Source organism: Megascapheus bottae, chromosome 17 (assembly GCF_031878675.1).
Source record: "Megascapheus bottae isolate mThoBot1 chromosome 17, mThoBot2.hap1, whole genome shotgun sequence".
Classification (NCBI taxonomy): Eukaryota; Metazoa; Chordata; class Mammalia; order Rodentia; family Geomyidae; genus Megascapheus; species Megascapheus bottae.
In genome coordinates this window covers 37689918-37704025 of record NC_143525.1, presented here as the reverse complement: position 1 = coordinate 37704025, position 14108 = coordinate 37689918, and the positions used below count along the sequence as shown (strand labels likewise).

At 39.9% G+C, this 14108-nt stretch overlaps 1 protein-coding gene across 7 annotated transcripts in view; it reads left to right on the top strand.

Annotated features, from left to right (window-relative positions):
- The window catches only part of Spag9 (sperm associated antigen 9), a 123036-nt gene that overhangs the window by 15310 nt on the left and 93618 nt on the right, over positions 1 to 14108 (top strand). For all 7 annotated transcript variants that reach the window (XM_090351031.1, XM_090351028.1, XM_090351029.1 and 4 more), the window contains exon 2: positions 2362 to 2482. In XM_090351031.1, the coding sequence (XP_090207157.1) occupies positions 2362 to 2482 (121 nt within the window). The remainder of the gene's footprint in view (positions 1 to 2361; positions 2483 to 14108) is intronic.

Below are 14108 nucleotides of genomic sequence, written 5' to 3'. Positions count from 1 at the left end.
AGAGATAGACACAGACACAGATAGCCAGTAAGAGTGAGATTTATATATATTCTACATGTTTCAGTTTAATTTACAAAGTGTTATCTTTTCAGTCATTAATTCAAAAATATTTGAGAACCTGCAATGTACTGTCACTATGCTCTGTGGGATATAACAGTAAATAAAACAAAAGTCCTTAATTTCATCATGGAGCCTACTCTAGTGATAAAAGATCTATACTAAATAAGCTTAGATGGTTGAAATATGTGGCCTCCTGGATGGCTGAAGTGTTTCGGGGAAAATAAAACAGGAGTGGGGCACTGGTGGCTCACTCCTGTAATCCTAGCTACTCAGGAGGCTGAGATCTGAGGATCTTGGTTCAAAGGCAGCCAGGGCACTAAAGACAGAGAGACATCTTCAGCCAGAGCATCCCATTCCAATACATGGAGGAAAAAAATTCTGAGCAATAGAAAGTCAAGTTCTAAAGCTTGGTGTTGTGGGAATCAGCCAAGAGCTTGAGTCAGAGAATAGGAAGTGGAAGGTGGAATTAAAGAGGGGATGGTATCAAAGAAGTAAGAGGATCGTAGTAATAGATTTGTAGGACCAGGGAGGCCATGGTAAAGAGGTTATGGTAAAAAGTGCAAACTTGAAGAGGGCCTTGAGCAGAGGGAATGTGACTACTACTGACACTATTGCTGCTTCCTTCGTCTCTTCCCCTTCCTCCCGATAGCGGGGTTTGAACTCAGGGCTGGTCTTGATCAGCTTGCTTGGTGTATTAGAATTTTACTACTTGAACTGTTCCTTTTTCCCCTCCCTGTTCATTTTGGAGATAGGAGTCTCATACTTTCCTGTCCAGGCAGGCTTCCAACTGTGATTCTTCTGATTTTAGCTTCCTAACTAGGATTTCACAGGTGTGAACCATCTGCATCTACTCTGACTTCATTTTTAAAGAATTCCCCTAACTACTGACTTGAAAATGCATGATAGAATGGCAGGAGTGCAAGTGAGGAAATAATTAGTAGGCTATTGCTATAGTATTAATCCGGGCAAGAGATAATAGTGACATAAAGTGGGGTTGGAGATGAGGAAAAGTGGTTGAGTCTAAGATAGATTTGATGATGGATCAGCAGTGAGGTATTAGGGAAAGATCATAGCCAGTGAATCTAAAGTATTTGGTCTGAACAATTGGCCACAATGATTTGAGGAGTTAGAGAAGACAGAAGAAGAGCAGGTTTTGACATGCTAAGTTTAATATGGTTATTAGTCCAAACAAAGTTGTGCAGTAGACTGTTGGACACACAAATCTAAAATTTAGGTCTGGGCTAGAGATAGAAACTGTCAACATAATAGTATTTAGAGCTATGAAAATGGATGAGATCCCCAAGAGATCAAAAGTAAACAATGAAGCTGAGTATAGTGGTACTTACCTATAATCTCAGCTACTCTAGAGATGGAGGATCCAGAGTTCCAGGTCAGCCTGGGCAGCATAGTGAGGCCCTGCCTCATAATAAATAAATAAGCTGTGCCCAGTGGCTCACGCCTGTAATCCTTAGCTACTCAGGAGGCTGAGATTTGAGGATCGAGCCAGCCCAGGTACTAAAGACAGTGAGACACTTATCTCTAGTTAACCACTAGAAAACTGGAAGTGGGGCTGTGGCTCAAAAAAAAAAAAAAATAAAATCGCCTTGTTACATAGCAGCATCTAACTACTAATGATGATTCCTCCTTAAAACACTTTTCTTTTGTCAGTTGTAGGGCTTGAACTCAGGGCCTGAGTGCTGTCCCTGAGCTCTTCAGCTCAAGGCTACTGCCCTACCCCTTGAACAAAAGCTCCACTTCGTTTTTTAGTGGTTAACTGGAGATAGGAGTCTCACAGACTTTAGTATCCAGGCTGGCTTTAAACCGAGATCTTCAGATCTTAGCCTCTTGAGTAGCTAGGATTTCAGGCATGAGCTACCATGCCGCCACTTCCTAATATTTTCTAAATTGGTCTGGATAGCTTAGATCTTCCATTTTTCAGAACAATTTTTTTTTTCCATTCCTGGCACTTGAACTCTGGGCCTGGGTGTTGTCTCCTTTTGCTCAAGTCTAATGCCCTACCCCTTGAGGCCCCACTGCTGGCCTTTTCTGTGACTAATTGGAGATAAGAGCCTCGCAGACTTTCCTGCCTGGGCTGGTTTCTAATCACATCTCATTCTCCTGAGTAGCAAGGTTTATAGGTATGAGCCACTGGTGCCCAACTCTGACTAAACTATTTTTTTATAGAGAAAACCAACCCAAGTTCATTATTCTACAATCTCTTTAAGTAATTAATATCAACATAGGAGTTGAAAAAACAATATTTATTTCTCTGATGAAAATTATATTGTTCTTCTTTATTAGAAATTTATTGAATTTGAAGACTCTCAAGAACAGGAAAAAAAGGATTTACAGACCCGAGTGGAATCTCTAGAATCTCAAACAAGACAACTTGAACTCAAAGCAAAAAACTATGCTGACCAGAGTAAGTGAAACTACTTCTCCTAAGTACACATTGAAGAGTGCGCTCCAGTGGTGTGATGACTCATCCTAACATTTGACACGGGTTTCTGATGTGTTTGAAATTATCCCAGAATCAAGAGTTGAGACTTGATTTTCATGAGTTGTATACCTATGTATGCAAAAGTGGCTCAATCAAGAAAAAAAGACTCACTTCTTTAGCTTTCAGCCTGTTTATAGTTAACATGCTATGTACATTACATAAGGATATATTTGTGTAGATCATTTATACAATTCCATTGTCCTGTTATTGCATTGAAATTAAAAATAAATGAGAAAGGGCCAGGAGCATTGCCTAATGGTAGATTGCTCGCCTAGCATGCACAAAGCCCTGGATTTGAGTTCTCAGTACCCACATGCACAGAAAAAGCCGGAAGTGGTACTGTGGCTCAAGTGGTAGACCTCTAGCCTTGAGAAAGCCCAGGGATAGTGCCCAGGCCCTGAGTTTAATCTCCAGAAATGGGAAGAAAATTATAAAACAATAAGAAAGTAGTTTTAAGCATGTATAAACAAGACTGGTTTATTTTAATGAAACAATAAGGCTACTTTGGAGAACAATTTCACTTTTCAGATTTAATTCATTTCTAATATAATTTGATGTTTTTCTCTACTTCTAAAGTAATTGTTTCCAACCTCAAGAATAATTTTTTTTGGGGGGGGGCTAATGAAAATGACCTAATTAAGTCAAAATTAAAAAAGGAAATGATAAGAAACTTTATGACCTGTTTACATTTGATTCAGTTAGGCAGAGATCTCTGCTTCTTCCTCCCAGCATTACAAACTTTGTAAATCCTAGGAAGCAAGAGGTGGCCAGTATTCTTCTTCCTGCTTTACCCTAAGGCACATGACACCTACTGTTAAAGAACTGCCATTAATGCCGGATGCTTTTCAGTACCAGGCTTGGAGTATGTGTGATATGTTATAAGTCAGCACACTTTTTAAAAAATATATATTTATTTATTTATTTTTGCCGGTTGAACTCAGGGCCTGAGCACTGTGCTTAGACTATTCTCAAGGCTAGAGCTCTACTACTTGAGCCACAGCAGCACTTCCAGCTTTTTTTTCTATGTATGTGGTATGGAGGAATGGAATCCGGGCCTTCGTGCATGCTAGGCAGGCACTCTACCACAAGATCAAACTCCCAGCCCCAAGTCAGCACACTTTCTTGAGCTCTAGACGTACTTAAAAGCCAAAATCACTGGGAATCTGGAATTCAAACATCCCAGAATCTAAGGATGTACATGGTTATTAACCAGATACCATAGAAAAGAGCTAATGGATGTTTGGTAACAAAAACTAGCTTGAATAAAACAAAATGAGCCTATGTCATTTCTTTGTGTTTTTAAGCTTGAAGCTATCTAGACTCGCGTATTTTTTTTGGTAAACATTGAATGTATCAACTTATATATGGTTCTACTTTAGGTTCTATTATTACTATTATTATTAATTATTTGTGGGAGGGTATGGGGCATGAACTCTGGGCCTAGTTGCTGTCCCTGAGCTCTTCAGCTCAAAGCTACTGCCCTACCCCTTGAGCGCCACTTCCCATTTTGTAGTGGTTAATTGGAGATAAAAGTCTCATATTCTTTAGTTCTTTGAACTGTGATTCTCAGATCTCAGCCTCCTGAATAGCTAGGACCTGGGCCCTGTCCCTGAGCTCTTCATCCCAAGGCTAGTGTACTACCACTTGGACCACAGTTCCACTTTCTATTTTCTGGTGGTTATTGGTCTTTTGTGCCTGGGCTGGCTTTGAACTGCCGTCCTCAGATCTTAGCCTCCTGAATAGCTAGGATTATAGGTGTAAGCCAATGGTGCCTGGCCCTACTATAGGTTCTTATAGAAATTTGAAGATTTGAGAACTTATTTATGCTACATGCCAGTGTACACTGGAGTCACAGTTGGTTTCTTTTGTTTTTTGCCAGTCCTAGTGCTTGAACTCGGGCCTGGGCACTGTCCTTGAGCTTCTTTTGTTCAAGGCTGCCACTCTACCACTTGAGCCACAGCACCACTTCTGGATTTTTCTGTGCATGTGGTACTCAGGAATGGAACCCAGGGTTTTGTTTGTGCTAGGCAAACACGCTACCACTAAGCCACATTTCCAGCCCTGGAGTCACATTATTATGATAACACTCATCTAGTCTTAGAGTAATTGCATGCTTTGGGCACACTTAGCATCCACAAATTCTCAAGACAAATAAGAAGAAATGTAGGTTAGTGAATATCAACTCTGTAGACTTGATTGTGCTTTCATAGCAGAGATTAAGTAGTATTTTAGAACTAAACACTAAAAGCATAGTTGATAGAACTAAACACTAAAAGCATAATTTTCATTATTTTAAGGTAATTTTTTCTTGATTTCTGAAGAATACTAAGGCTTCAGTAGGACATTTTCTTTTGATTTGGAAAAGAATTCCTTGTAGATTCTTTTTACTCATTTTTCAGTTTTTCTGGAAAATATTTGTTTAATTTTTGTTTGCTTGTTATAGTCCCTTTTTCCTTCCCCAAATCTATAAGTTGAATCAGTGCCTTAAAAAGATTGCAGTAAGGGCTGGGAACATAGCCTAGTGGTAGAGTGCCCCCCCCAAAAAAAAAAGAGATGCTAGTAAGATATAAACATTAGTATCATCAGTGCCCTTATTATTAGAAATCCAGGACTGACTTTAAAAGATGAAATGGATTTGAATAAATATATGCTAGGTGGATTTATGTTTTATATAGTGTGATGGTACTGATATTGAACTCAGACAGCTTCACTTTCGAGGTAAGGGTTCTACCACTTAAGCTATGCTTCTAGTACTTTTGCTTTTATTTTCTTCTTTTCCCCACAAAGGTTCTCTTGAAAATCTTACCTGGACTGGCCTGAGCTGTTTTCCTCCTCTTCCTCCCATGCAACTACATAGTGGCATTTACCACTACTCCTAGCTGTCTTTGAGATAGGGTCTTGCTCACTTTTGTCTGTGCTGGCCTTGAACTATGATCTTCCTTCTTCTACCTCCCAAAGAGCTGGGGTTATGGGTATGCACCACCAATCCCAGTTCTTTTTATGTAATAAAAGAGATTTGGTTAATTTTTTGAGATAGACTATGTCATCCAGGTTGGTCTTGAACTTACAATCCTCCTGTCTTTTCCTAAATGCTGGGATTATGTGTGTGCACTACCATGCCTGACTTCAGTTCCCTATTTTTGTATGCCTTAGAGTCTGTAAATTTAAAAGACTGAACATGTCACATCTGAGTGCTGTATTTTAGGGAGCGTGTCCTTTTTAAAAGTAACCATAATGGAACGTCAAATTTTGGCCTGAGTAGTATTTTCTATATCAAAAATGGAAATGTTGGAGTTATTTGCTCTTTGAGAAACAAGAAAAAATAAATAGAAGCTAAAGGACACACTTTATAGTTTTTAATAGTGTGGAATCATCAGATTGTGATACGATTCAACATTAAGAAGGGGACTATAAAATTTTGTGGTAATGTTTGATTTTTTTCAACATAAATAAAGCATCTTAAAAAAAATTGTAACAGTAATTAATACTCGTGGTAAGTAGCATCTTGTGAGCAATAAAGAGAAATTTAAAATATATATGGTATGGAATGAAAAAGTTATACACTGAGCAAATCTTGTTTACTGCTGGACTTTGTCATCTTTAATGAGGTGCAATATAGTCTTTTTTTTTTTTTCTTTGGTGGTCTTGGGGCTTGAACTCTGGGCCTGGGCACTGTCCCTGAGCTCCTCAGTGCAAGGCATGCGCTCTACCATTGAGCCACAGCTCCACTTCCAGTTTTCTGGTGGTTAATTGGAGATAAAAGTCTCAGGGCACCCAGCTGTAGTCTATCAGAGAGTCAAGTAAATATGGATATCATAATACAGTTAAAATATAAACTGCTGTGATATGCCTAGCATTCTATAATGATTCTGATATGATTGTGATACAAAGGAATGTGGTAATCCTTGTGGCCAAAGAAATCACAGTATTATGGAGTTGGAAAAGGGAGAAGATTATGTATGTGGCCTTCATCTAATTTTTTTCTAAATCAGTATCATGCTTTTACATTACTGCAATTAGAGTAATTTAAATTTATCATATTTTCCTTGTAGGATCTTCCTTTCTTCCTCCCTCCCTCCCTTCCTTCCTTCCTTCTTTCCTTCCTACCTTCCTTCCTTTCTTTATTGGTTGAACTCTGGGCCTGGGCACTGTCCTGGAGCTCTTCAGCTCAAGGCTACCATTGTACCCCTTGAGCTACAGCACCATTTCCAGTTTTCTAGTGGTTAATTGGAGATAAGAGTCTTATGGACTGTAGTGCCTGAGCTGGCTTTGAATCCTGATTACAGGCTAGGATTACAGGCGTGCATCACCACACCTGGCATATTTTTTAAAATGTAGCCAAAACTGACCCCAAATTCTAGATCTTCCTGCCTGAACTTTGAGAGTGCTGGGAGTACAGTCTTGTGCCACTACACTCAATTTCATATTTATTTATTTAATGTTAACATGTATCAGTCATTCAGAAACTATAGCATCTATTGACAAGTCTCTTGTTTTTTGAAAAATTATGTACTTTGCTCTAATAAGAATTAAGTGGAATTGGGCCGTGAGTTTGGCCTAGTGGTAGAGTGCTTGCCTAGCATGCACGAAGACCTGGGTTCAATTCCTCAGTACCACATACTTAGAAAAAGCCAGAAGTGGTGCTAAGGCTCAAGTAGTAGAGCTCTAACCTTGAGAAAAATCCAAGGACAGTGCCCAGGACTGGCAAAAAAAAAAAAAGAATTAAGTGGAATTGTGGTATTAAAGTGCTATAGTGCTAACCTTGAACGATAAAGCTCAGGGATAGCACCCAGGCTCCGAAGTCAAGCCCCACAACAACAACAGCAAAAACAAAAGAAAAGGAATTATTTTAATGGCCATTTTCTTGTTTCACTTCAGCTACCCAGAAACTTTGGACAAACTTCTATCTAGTTAACCCACTTAAATTATTCCTTTTTTCTAGACCCAAATCTCAAGCAGGCATACTATTCCTGAATGCTATCTTATATCCATGGCCTGAATCAGGATAGAAGTAACATAGGTGAGGCTGGGGGAGACCTCACTGGTAGGGCATTTGCTTCCCATGCTACATGTAGCTCCTGGGTTAGCACCACAAGGAGGAAAACCCCAGAAATGTTCTCTTGTAGTTGGGTGCTTTTTTCCAATAGTGTGTAGATTATACTGCACTGAATAATGTTCATTTCTACAAGTTTCCTCTCCTTTGGTAGTTTTCTTAGAATATATTTAAGGAAGTTGGAACACAAATATTTTAATGGTTCTTGATTTGTAGTGTTTGGCTGTTTCCAATGTGAGCAGAATTGGAGAAGTAAAAATATGTAGTAGTGATATTTGTTTTTTTGTTTTGTTTTGTTTTGCCCGTCCTGGGGTTTGAACACAGGGCCTTGGGCTTTCTCAAGGCTAGAGCGCTGCCACTTGTGCCACAGCACCACTTCTGGCTTTTTCTATATATGTGGTACCAATGAATGGAACCTGGGTTCCATACTTGGCCATCACTCTATCACTAGGCCAAACACCCAGCTCCAATCTGTTTTACCTTAACATGTTACAGTTATATACAACACACTAGTACTTGGAGCTTATAAAGCCTGTTTAGTATTCGGTTCCCTCACAGCAAACTTCAGTAGTCCTCTAGCTCTTGACTTCTTTCTTTTCCCTTACGTCCAGAGCCATTGCCTTTTGTGATAGGAAGATGAAATAATTTAGGTGGTAGTGAATTTTTTGGAGATTTCTTTGATTTTTGTCTTTGCTTTCTTCCAGTGAAAAAGTGAAAATCCATGGGAAAAAACTTAGGGGTTGGAGATGTGACTCAGTTGGTTAGAGTGCTAGCCAATGAGTGAAGGCAGCAGTTTTTGGGTTCAGGTCTTGGTTTCAGACCTGAAAAAAAAAAAAAAGTTCAATGGAGCTGAGCGCTTGGTAACTCATGCCTGTAATCCAACCTACTCAGGAGGCTGAAATTTGAGTATCACAGGTTGATGCCAGCTCTTGCAGAAAAGTCTGGGAGACTGTGATCTCCAGCTAACCACTAAAAAACTGGAAGCGGAGCTATGGCTCAGGGACTAGAGCACAGGCCTTCAGCCAAAAAGCGAGGCACAATGATCAGGTCCTGAATTCAAGCCCTAATACAGGCACGAATAATTTCTTAAAAATTAAAAAAAATGTGGATCCAGGAGTGTGGCCTAGTGGTAGAGTGCTTGCTTAGCATGCACAAAGCCCTGGGTTCAGTTCCTTGGTACTGCATACATAGAAAAAGCCAGAAGTGGTGCTGTGGCTCAAGTGGTAGAGTGCTTGCCTTGAGAAAGCTTGAGGACAGTGCTCAGGCCCTGAGTTCAAGCTCCAGGACTGCAAAAAATAAAAAATAAGTGGAAAAGTGTGGTTGACAACTGAACATATATAAATATTAGAGCCTTATACTCTGACCTTTCTCTTCATTCTCTCCCCCATATAAACTTTTGTTTGGCTTTTTCATTTGGTATCAAGTCTAAGTCTAGTAAAGTGTCTTTTAAGTCTTCACCATAAAACTTGATTATTGGGACAAAATCACTTCTTATTGAAACTGGAGTTTTAGAATTCAGGCCCACAGCTTTAGGAGTTCCACATTTCAGCTCTGTACACTCACCACAGAACTCCAACTAAAGAGATAGGAAAAGAGCAGAGACGGAGTCATCCATGGTTATATAAGGTGGGTTTCATTACTCCTTCAGGTAGCTCCTACCCACTCCTCCACATACATTTGTATTAAATGAAGTAGGATGGAATTGGGGCATATGCCCACAGTTAAACTGTCCTAGTCTCAGGTGTGTTGTAGTGATTACTATTTCAGTTCTTGTACTTGTTTTCCCCTCAGTAGGATGGGAGCCTCTGGTCAGGATAAATACTGACTTCTGACAATGGCCTAATCCTCCTTAGATTCCACGATGGCCCAGGGTAGAGACTACAAATTTCAATTTATGTGCCCAACTAGAGAATCAGTGCTATTAAACAAAAGGAGCTTTTTAGTAGTTGTTACATTAGTTTTTGGCCATAGCCCTCTACTAGTTGGAAAGCTTGGGAAATGTAATATATAATCATCTTTATATATATAAAAGAAACCTGATAATGCCAAACAGACTTTTATTTTTTTTATTTTATTTTTTATTTTTATTTTTTGCCAGTCCTGGGCTTGAGCTCAGGGCCTGAGCACTGTCCTTGGACTTTCTCAAGGCTAGAGCTCTACCACTTGAGCCTCAGTACCACTTCCGGCTTTTTTTCTATGTATGTGGTACCGAGGAATCGAACCCGGGTCTTCATGCATGCTAGGCAAGCACTTTAACCACTAGGCCAAACTCCCGGCCCTCCAAACCGACTTTTAAAGTAAGATCTTTTTTGGCACTTGGCAGTGGCTCACATTTGTAATCGTAGCTACTCAGGAGGCTGAGATCTGAGGATCAAGGCTCAAAGCCAGGCCGGCCACAAAAGGACCAGTTAATCACTAGAAAACGAGAAGTGGGGCTGTGGCTCAAGGGTAGGGTGGTAGCTTTGAGTTAAGAGCTCAGGGACAGCACCCAGTCCCAGGGGTAGGGTAGTAGCCTTGAGCTGAAGAGCTCAGGTACAGCGCCTAGGCCAGAGTTCAAGCCCTAAGACCCACTAAAAAAAAAGTAGATCTTTCTGGTATTGATATGATTCATAAACTGAGAATTTTTCATTTTTTTTTTTGGTCAGTTGTAGGATTTGAACTATGGCCTGGGTCCGACCTGTCCCTGAGCTCTTCTGCTCAAGGCTACCGCCCTATACCTGGGCTTGGTGTTTTGTCCCCGAGCTCTTCAGCCAAGGTTACTGCCTTACTCCTTAAGCCATAATGCCACTTCCAGTCTTCTAGTGTTAATTGGAGATAAGAGTGTCATGGTCCTCAGATTTGAGCCTCCTGAGCAGCTAGGATTATAAGCATGAGCCACCGCCCCCAGCTAATTTTCACGTTTTAAAGTTATAAATATGGCTTCATAGGATATTTGAGATAGCCTAAGCCTTTAGGCTTAGCAGTGTTAATATTTTGGGCCTGGAGTTTGGCCTAGTGGTAGAGTGCTTGCCTAGCATACATGAAAACCTAGGTTTGATTCCTTGGTATCACATACATAGAAAAGGCTGGAAGTGGTGCTGTGGCTCAAGTGGTAGAGCTCTAGCCTTGAGAAAGCCCAAGGACAGTTCTAGGCCCTGAGTTTAAGCCTCAGGACTGGCAAAAAATAAATAAATAAATAAAGTATATATATATGTTTTCTGGGGAAAAAAAAGGCACCAAGGCCATTATTCAGTAGTAGTGTTTGCCTGTTAAGTGTGAAGTCCCAGGTTCTATCCAAACACTACAATTTAAAAAAATGGAAGCTGGGCGCAGTGACTCATGCCTGTAATCCTAGCTATTTAGGAGGCTGAGAATTGAGGATTGCAGTTCAAAGCCAGCCTAGGCACTGAAGTCCATGAGACTCTTACCTTCAGTTAACTACCAGAAAACCAGAAGTTGTGCTGTGGCTCAGGGGTAGGGCAGTAACCCTGAGCTGAAGAGCTCAGGGACAAAGCCCAGGCCCAGAGTTCAAGTCCCACAACCACAACTGACCAAAAAAAAAAAATATATATATATATATACACACACATATATATAAGCATTAAATAAAATCTTATCAATAGAATATACCTTTTGTATGCAAGGCAAGGTGACTCATGTCTGTAATCCTAGCTACTCAGGAAGCTGAGATCTAAGGATCAGGGTTCAAAGCCAGCCTGAGCATTAAAATCGGTGAGATTTTTATCTCCAATTAACCACTGGAAAACTGGAAGTGGCACTGTGGCTCAAAGGGTAGCCTTGAGCTGAAGAGCTCAGGAACAGTGCCCAGGCCCAGAGTTCAAGCCCCACAACTGACTAAAAAAAAAAAATGCCTTTTGCATGTGTGCCAGGGCTCATATCTATAATCACAGCCACTCAGGAAACAGATCCAGAGGACAGTGATTCAAAGCCAGCTTAAGCTGAAAAGTTCTGGAGATGCCATCTCTTAGTTACCAAAAAGCTGGGCTGGAAGCATGACTCAGGCGGTAGACTACCAGTCAAGCAAGCTAAGTTTAAGGCTTCAGTTCAGATGGAAGGAAGGAAGGAAGGTAGATCCCTCCTCATGAATGAGACAGTAGATTAAGAGATAATTTATGGTTTTCTTAGGATCATATGTGGTGTGCGTGTGCTCGTGTATACACATACTCTTAGAAACATGCTTTCTGAGACTTAAACTGATGCCTGATGCTCTACTTTAGGTCTTTTCACTCAAGACTGTTGTTCTACCACTTGATCTACGGCTCCACTTCTGGCTTTTTGCTGGTTAATTCGAAGAATCTCTGCCTGGGCTGGCTTTAAACTATGACCCTCAAATTTCAACCTCCTGAGTAGCTAGGATTATAGCAGTGAGTCACCAGCTCCCAGCAATCATATGCTTTTTTTGTTTTTTAAGATAACTTTGGAAGTTTTAAATTTATATCTCCTGGTTTAAAATTGCAATAGGTTTATACAGAAAGGTAGAAAGGTACTTTTAAGTTGTACACTGGGAGTTCATGCCTATAATCTAGCTACTTAAGAAGCTAATATCTGAGAATTATGATTTGAATCCAGCCAGGGCTGGATTCAGCCCTGGACTTTCCTTGACACTTACTTACCTCCAATAAACCGTGAGAAAACCCGAGGTGGAACTGTGGTTCAAAAGCCCAGAGAGAGTGCCCAGGTCCCATAACTGACACAGACCACAAAAAGCAAGCTGCTTTTAGTTCATGTTCGCTTTTTGTAAAAAATTGTTTAAAAAAATGTTTGGTTTTTAGACCCTACATTTAAGAGGGACACCCCCCCCCAAAAAAAACAAACAAAAAATAACACAAGGTAAGTTGAGTAGCTAGGATTACAAGTGTGAGCCATTCTCTCTAGCTTTGGTGTTATCCTTTGGTACCATCAAAGTTGTAGTTTGTAATTAATATCTAGTACTAAAAATAGCACCAAAAACCTGATTTTATGAGGCAGATTAAACAATTTCTGATGACTGAGTTTAGAGGACAGAAAAAAAGAAAAAGCCCCTGCTAAACTTAGCTTAAAGGATTGATGGTCAGGGACAATGGACAATGCTGAGTTCTTTTCTGTAATCTTAGAAGACAGCTCGAGAAATTTGTTGGTTTTGGTTGATCATAGTGAAGCATTTTTTGACCATGAGAATGATACACAGGAATATGTGCTGAGGGAAAGCCTGGCCTGTCCCTCTATAGAGATTGTGTAGGCGGTAAGAGTTGTCAACTTTTGGTTGTGGATGGCTTAGATGACATCTTCAAGACAGTGACTATGTCAAATTGCTAAAAGCCCTTACTACTGGAATTCTTGGAAGTTATCCCAGTCTGTTGTAAGAATATGAGCACTCATTCATGAGTGTTTCAAAATATTCTGTTACCTATGTTACTGATTAATGTCATGTAATATCTGTCGGAAAGGCTTTTGAAGTTTAGACGCATGGTGAAGGACTTAGTTGACAGAGGAGAAGTTTTTATTACTGGTTTGATGTGGTTGTCTGAGATTTGTTTCCTGCTAAGTGAGCATTTCATTCTTTCTTACCTTTTAGAACCTTTGTGCTAAATTGTTCAAGGAGAATTTCTAAAGGACCAATGTTAATCTCCTGAGATCTAGTAACAGTTGGATTTTCTGCCTTCCATGAACAGTAAGAACTAATTACTTCTGAGAAGGCAAATGAGTTGGATGTGGCATTCTAGCAGGTCTGTTTCTCTTTCTTCCCCCCATAGGCCTATCAGCAGTCTGATGGGGCAGAAGACAACAGAGATGGAAGGTGTTCCAAACTTGGCAAAGGCCATCAATCTAAGGAGGTAAGCTCTGATTTGAGCCGGCAGAGCAGGTAGCTCTTCCTGCCATATCATATCCTCTTGCTGTTAGGAAAAAATGGAGAAAAAAAGAGCATTCCAAATGAGGCTAGAATATCTCCATTTGCTATTATGAGGGGTCGATTTTGGATTTGTCTTTTAAAATTGTTCTTTTGTCCTGCCCCTTTCTCCTTTTTCCCATTTCAGAAACCATGATTGGATATTTTTCTCTTCTAGAAAATTAGCAGTTAACAATTGGCTGTTTGGTTATCTGTTGTTTGAGACAGATAGGATAAACCGATTCTTGTTTAGTCTAGTCAATGCCAGGTTGAGCTAGTTGGATGAATAAAATGGTTAGGTTTTTGGAGTTTTTGTGAACTCATTTTTGGAGTTTGAGTTTATAAGGGACTCAAATAAGAAATGATCTTTAATACTTTCAAATATAACACAACTTTACAAGTATTAGTTAATTCCTTGGTACTTAGGCTTTGGAAGATGTCTGATATCTAGATAGGCTGTTTTTTTTTTCTTCCAGTCTCCCTTCCCTTTACTAGTTCCTCAGTGGCATTCAGGGCTCTCAAAAGATGGCTTTTTCCTGTGTTAAAAGGTACTTTTCAGAAGGTTTAGGCCTTGACTAAAGTGAGTTTATTGGATATGTTGTGCTGAATTGATGTGATTTTGGAAAAAA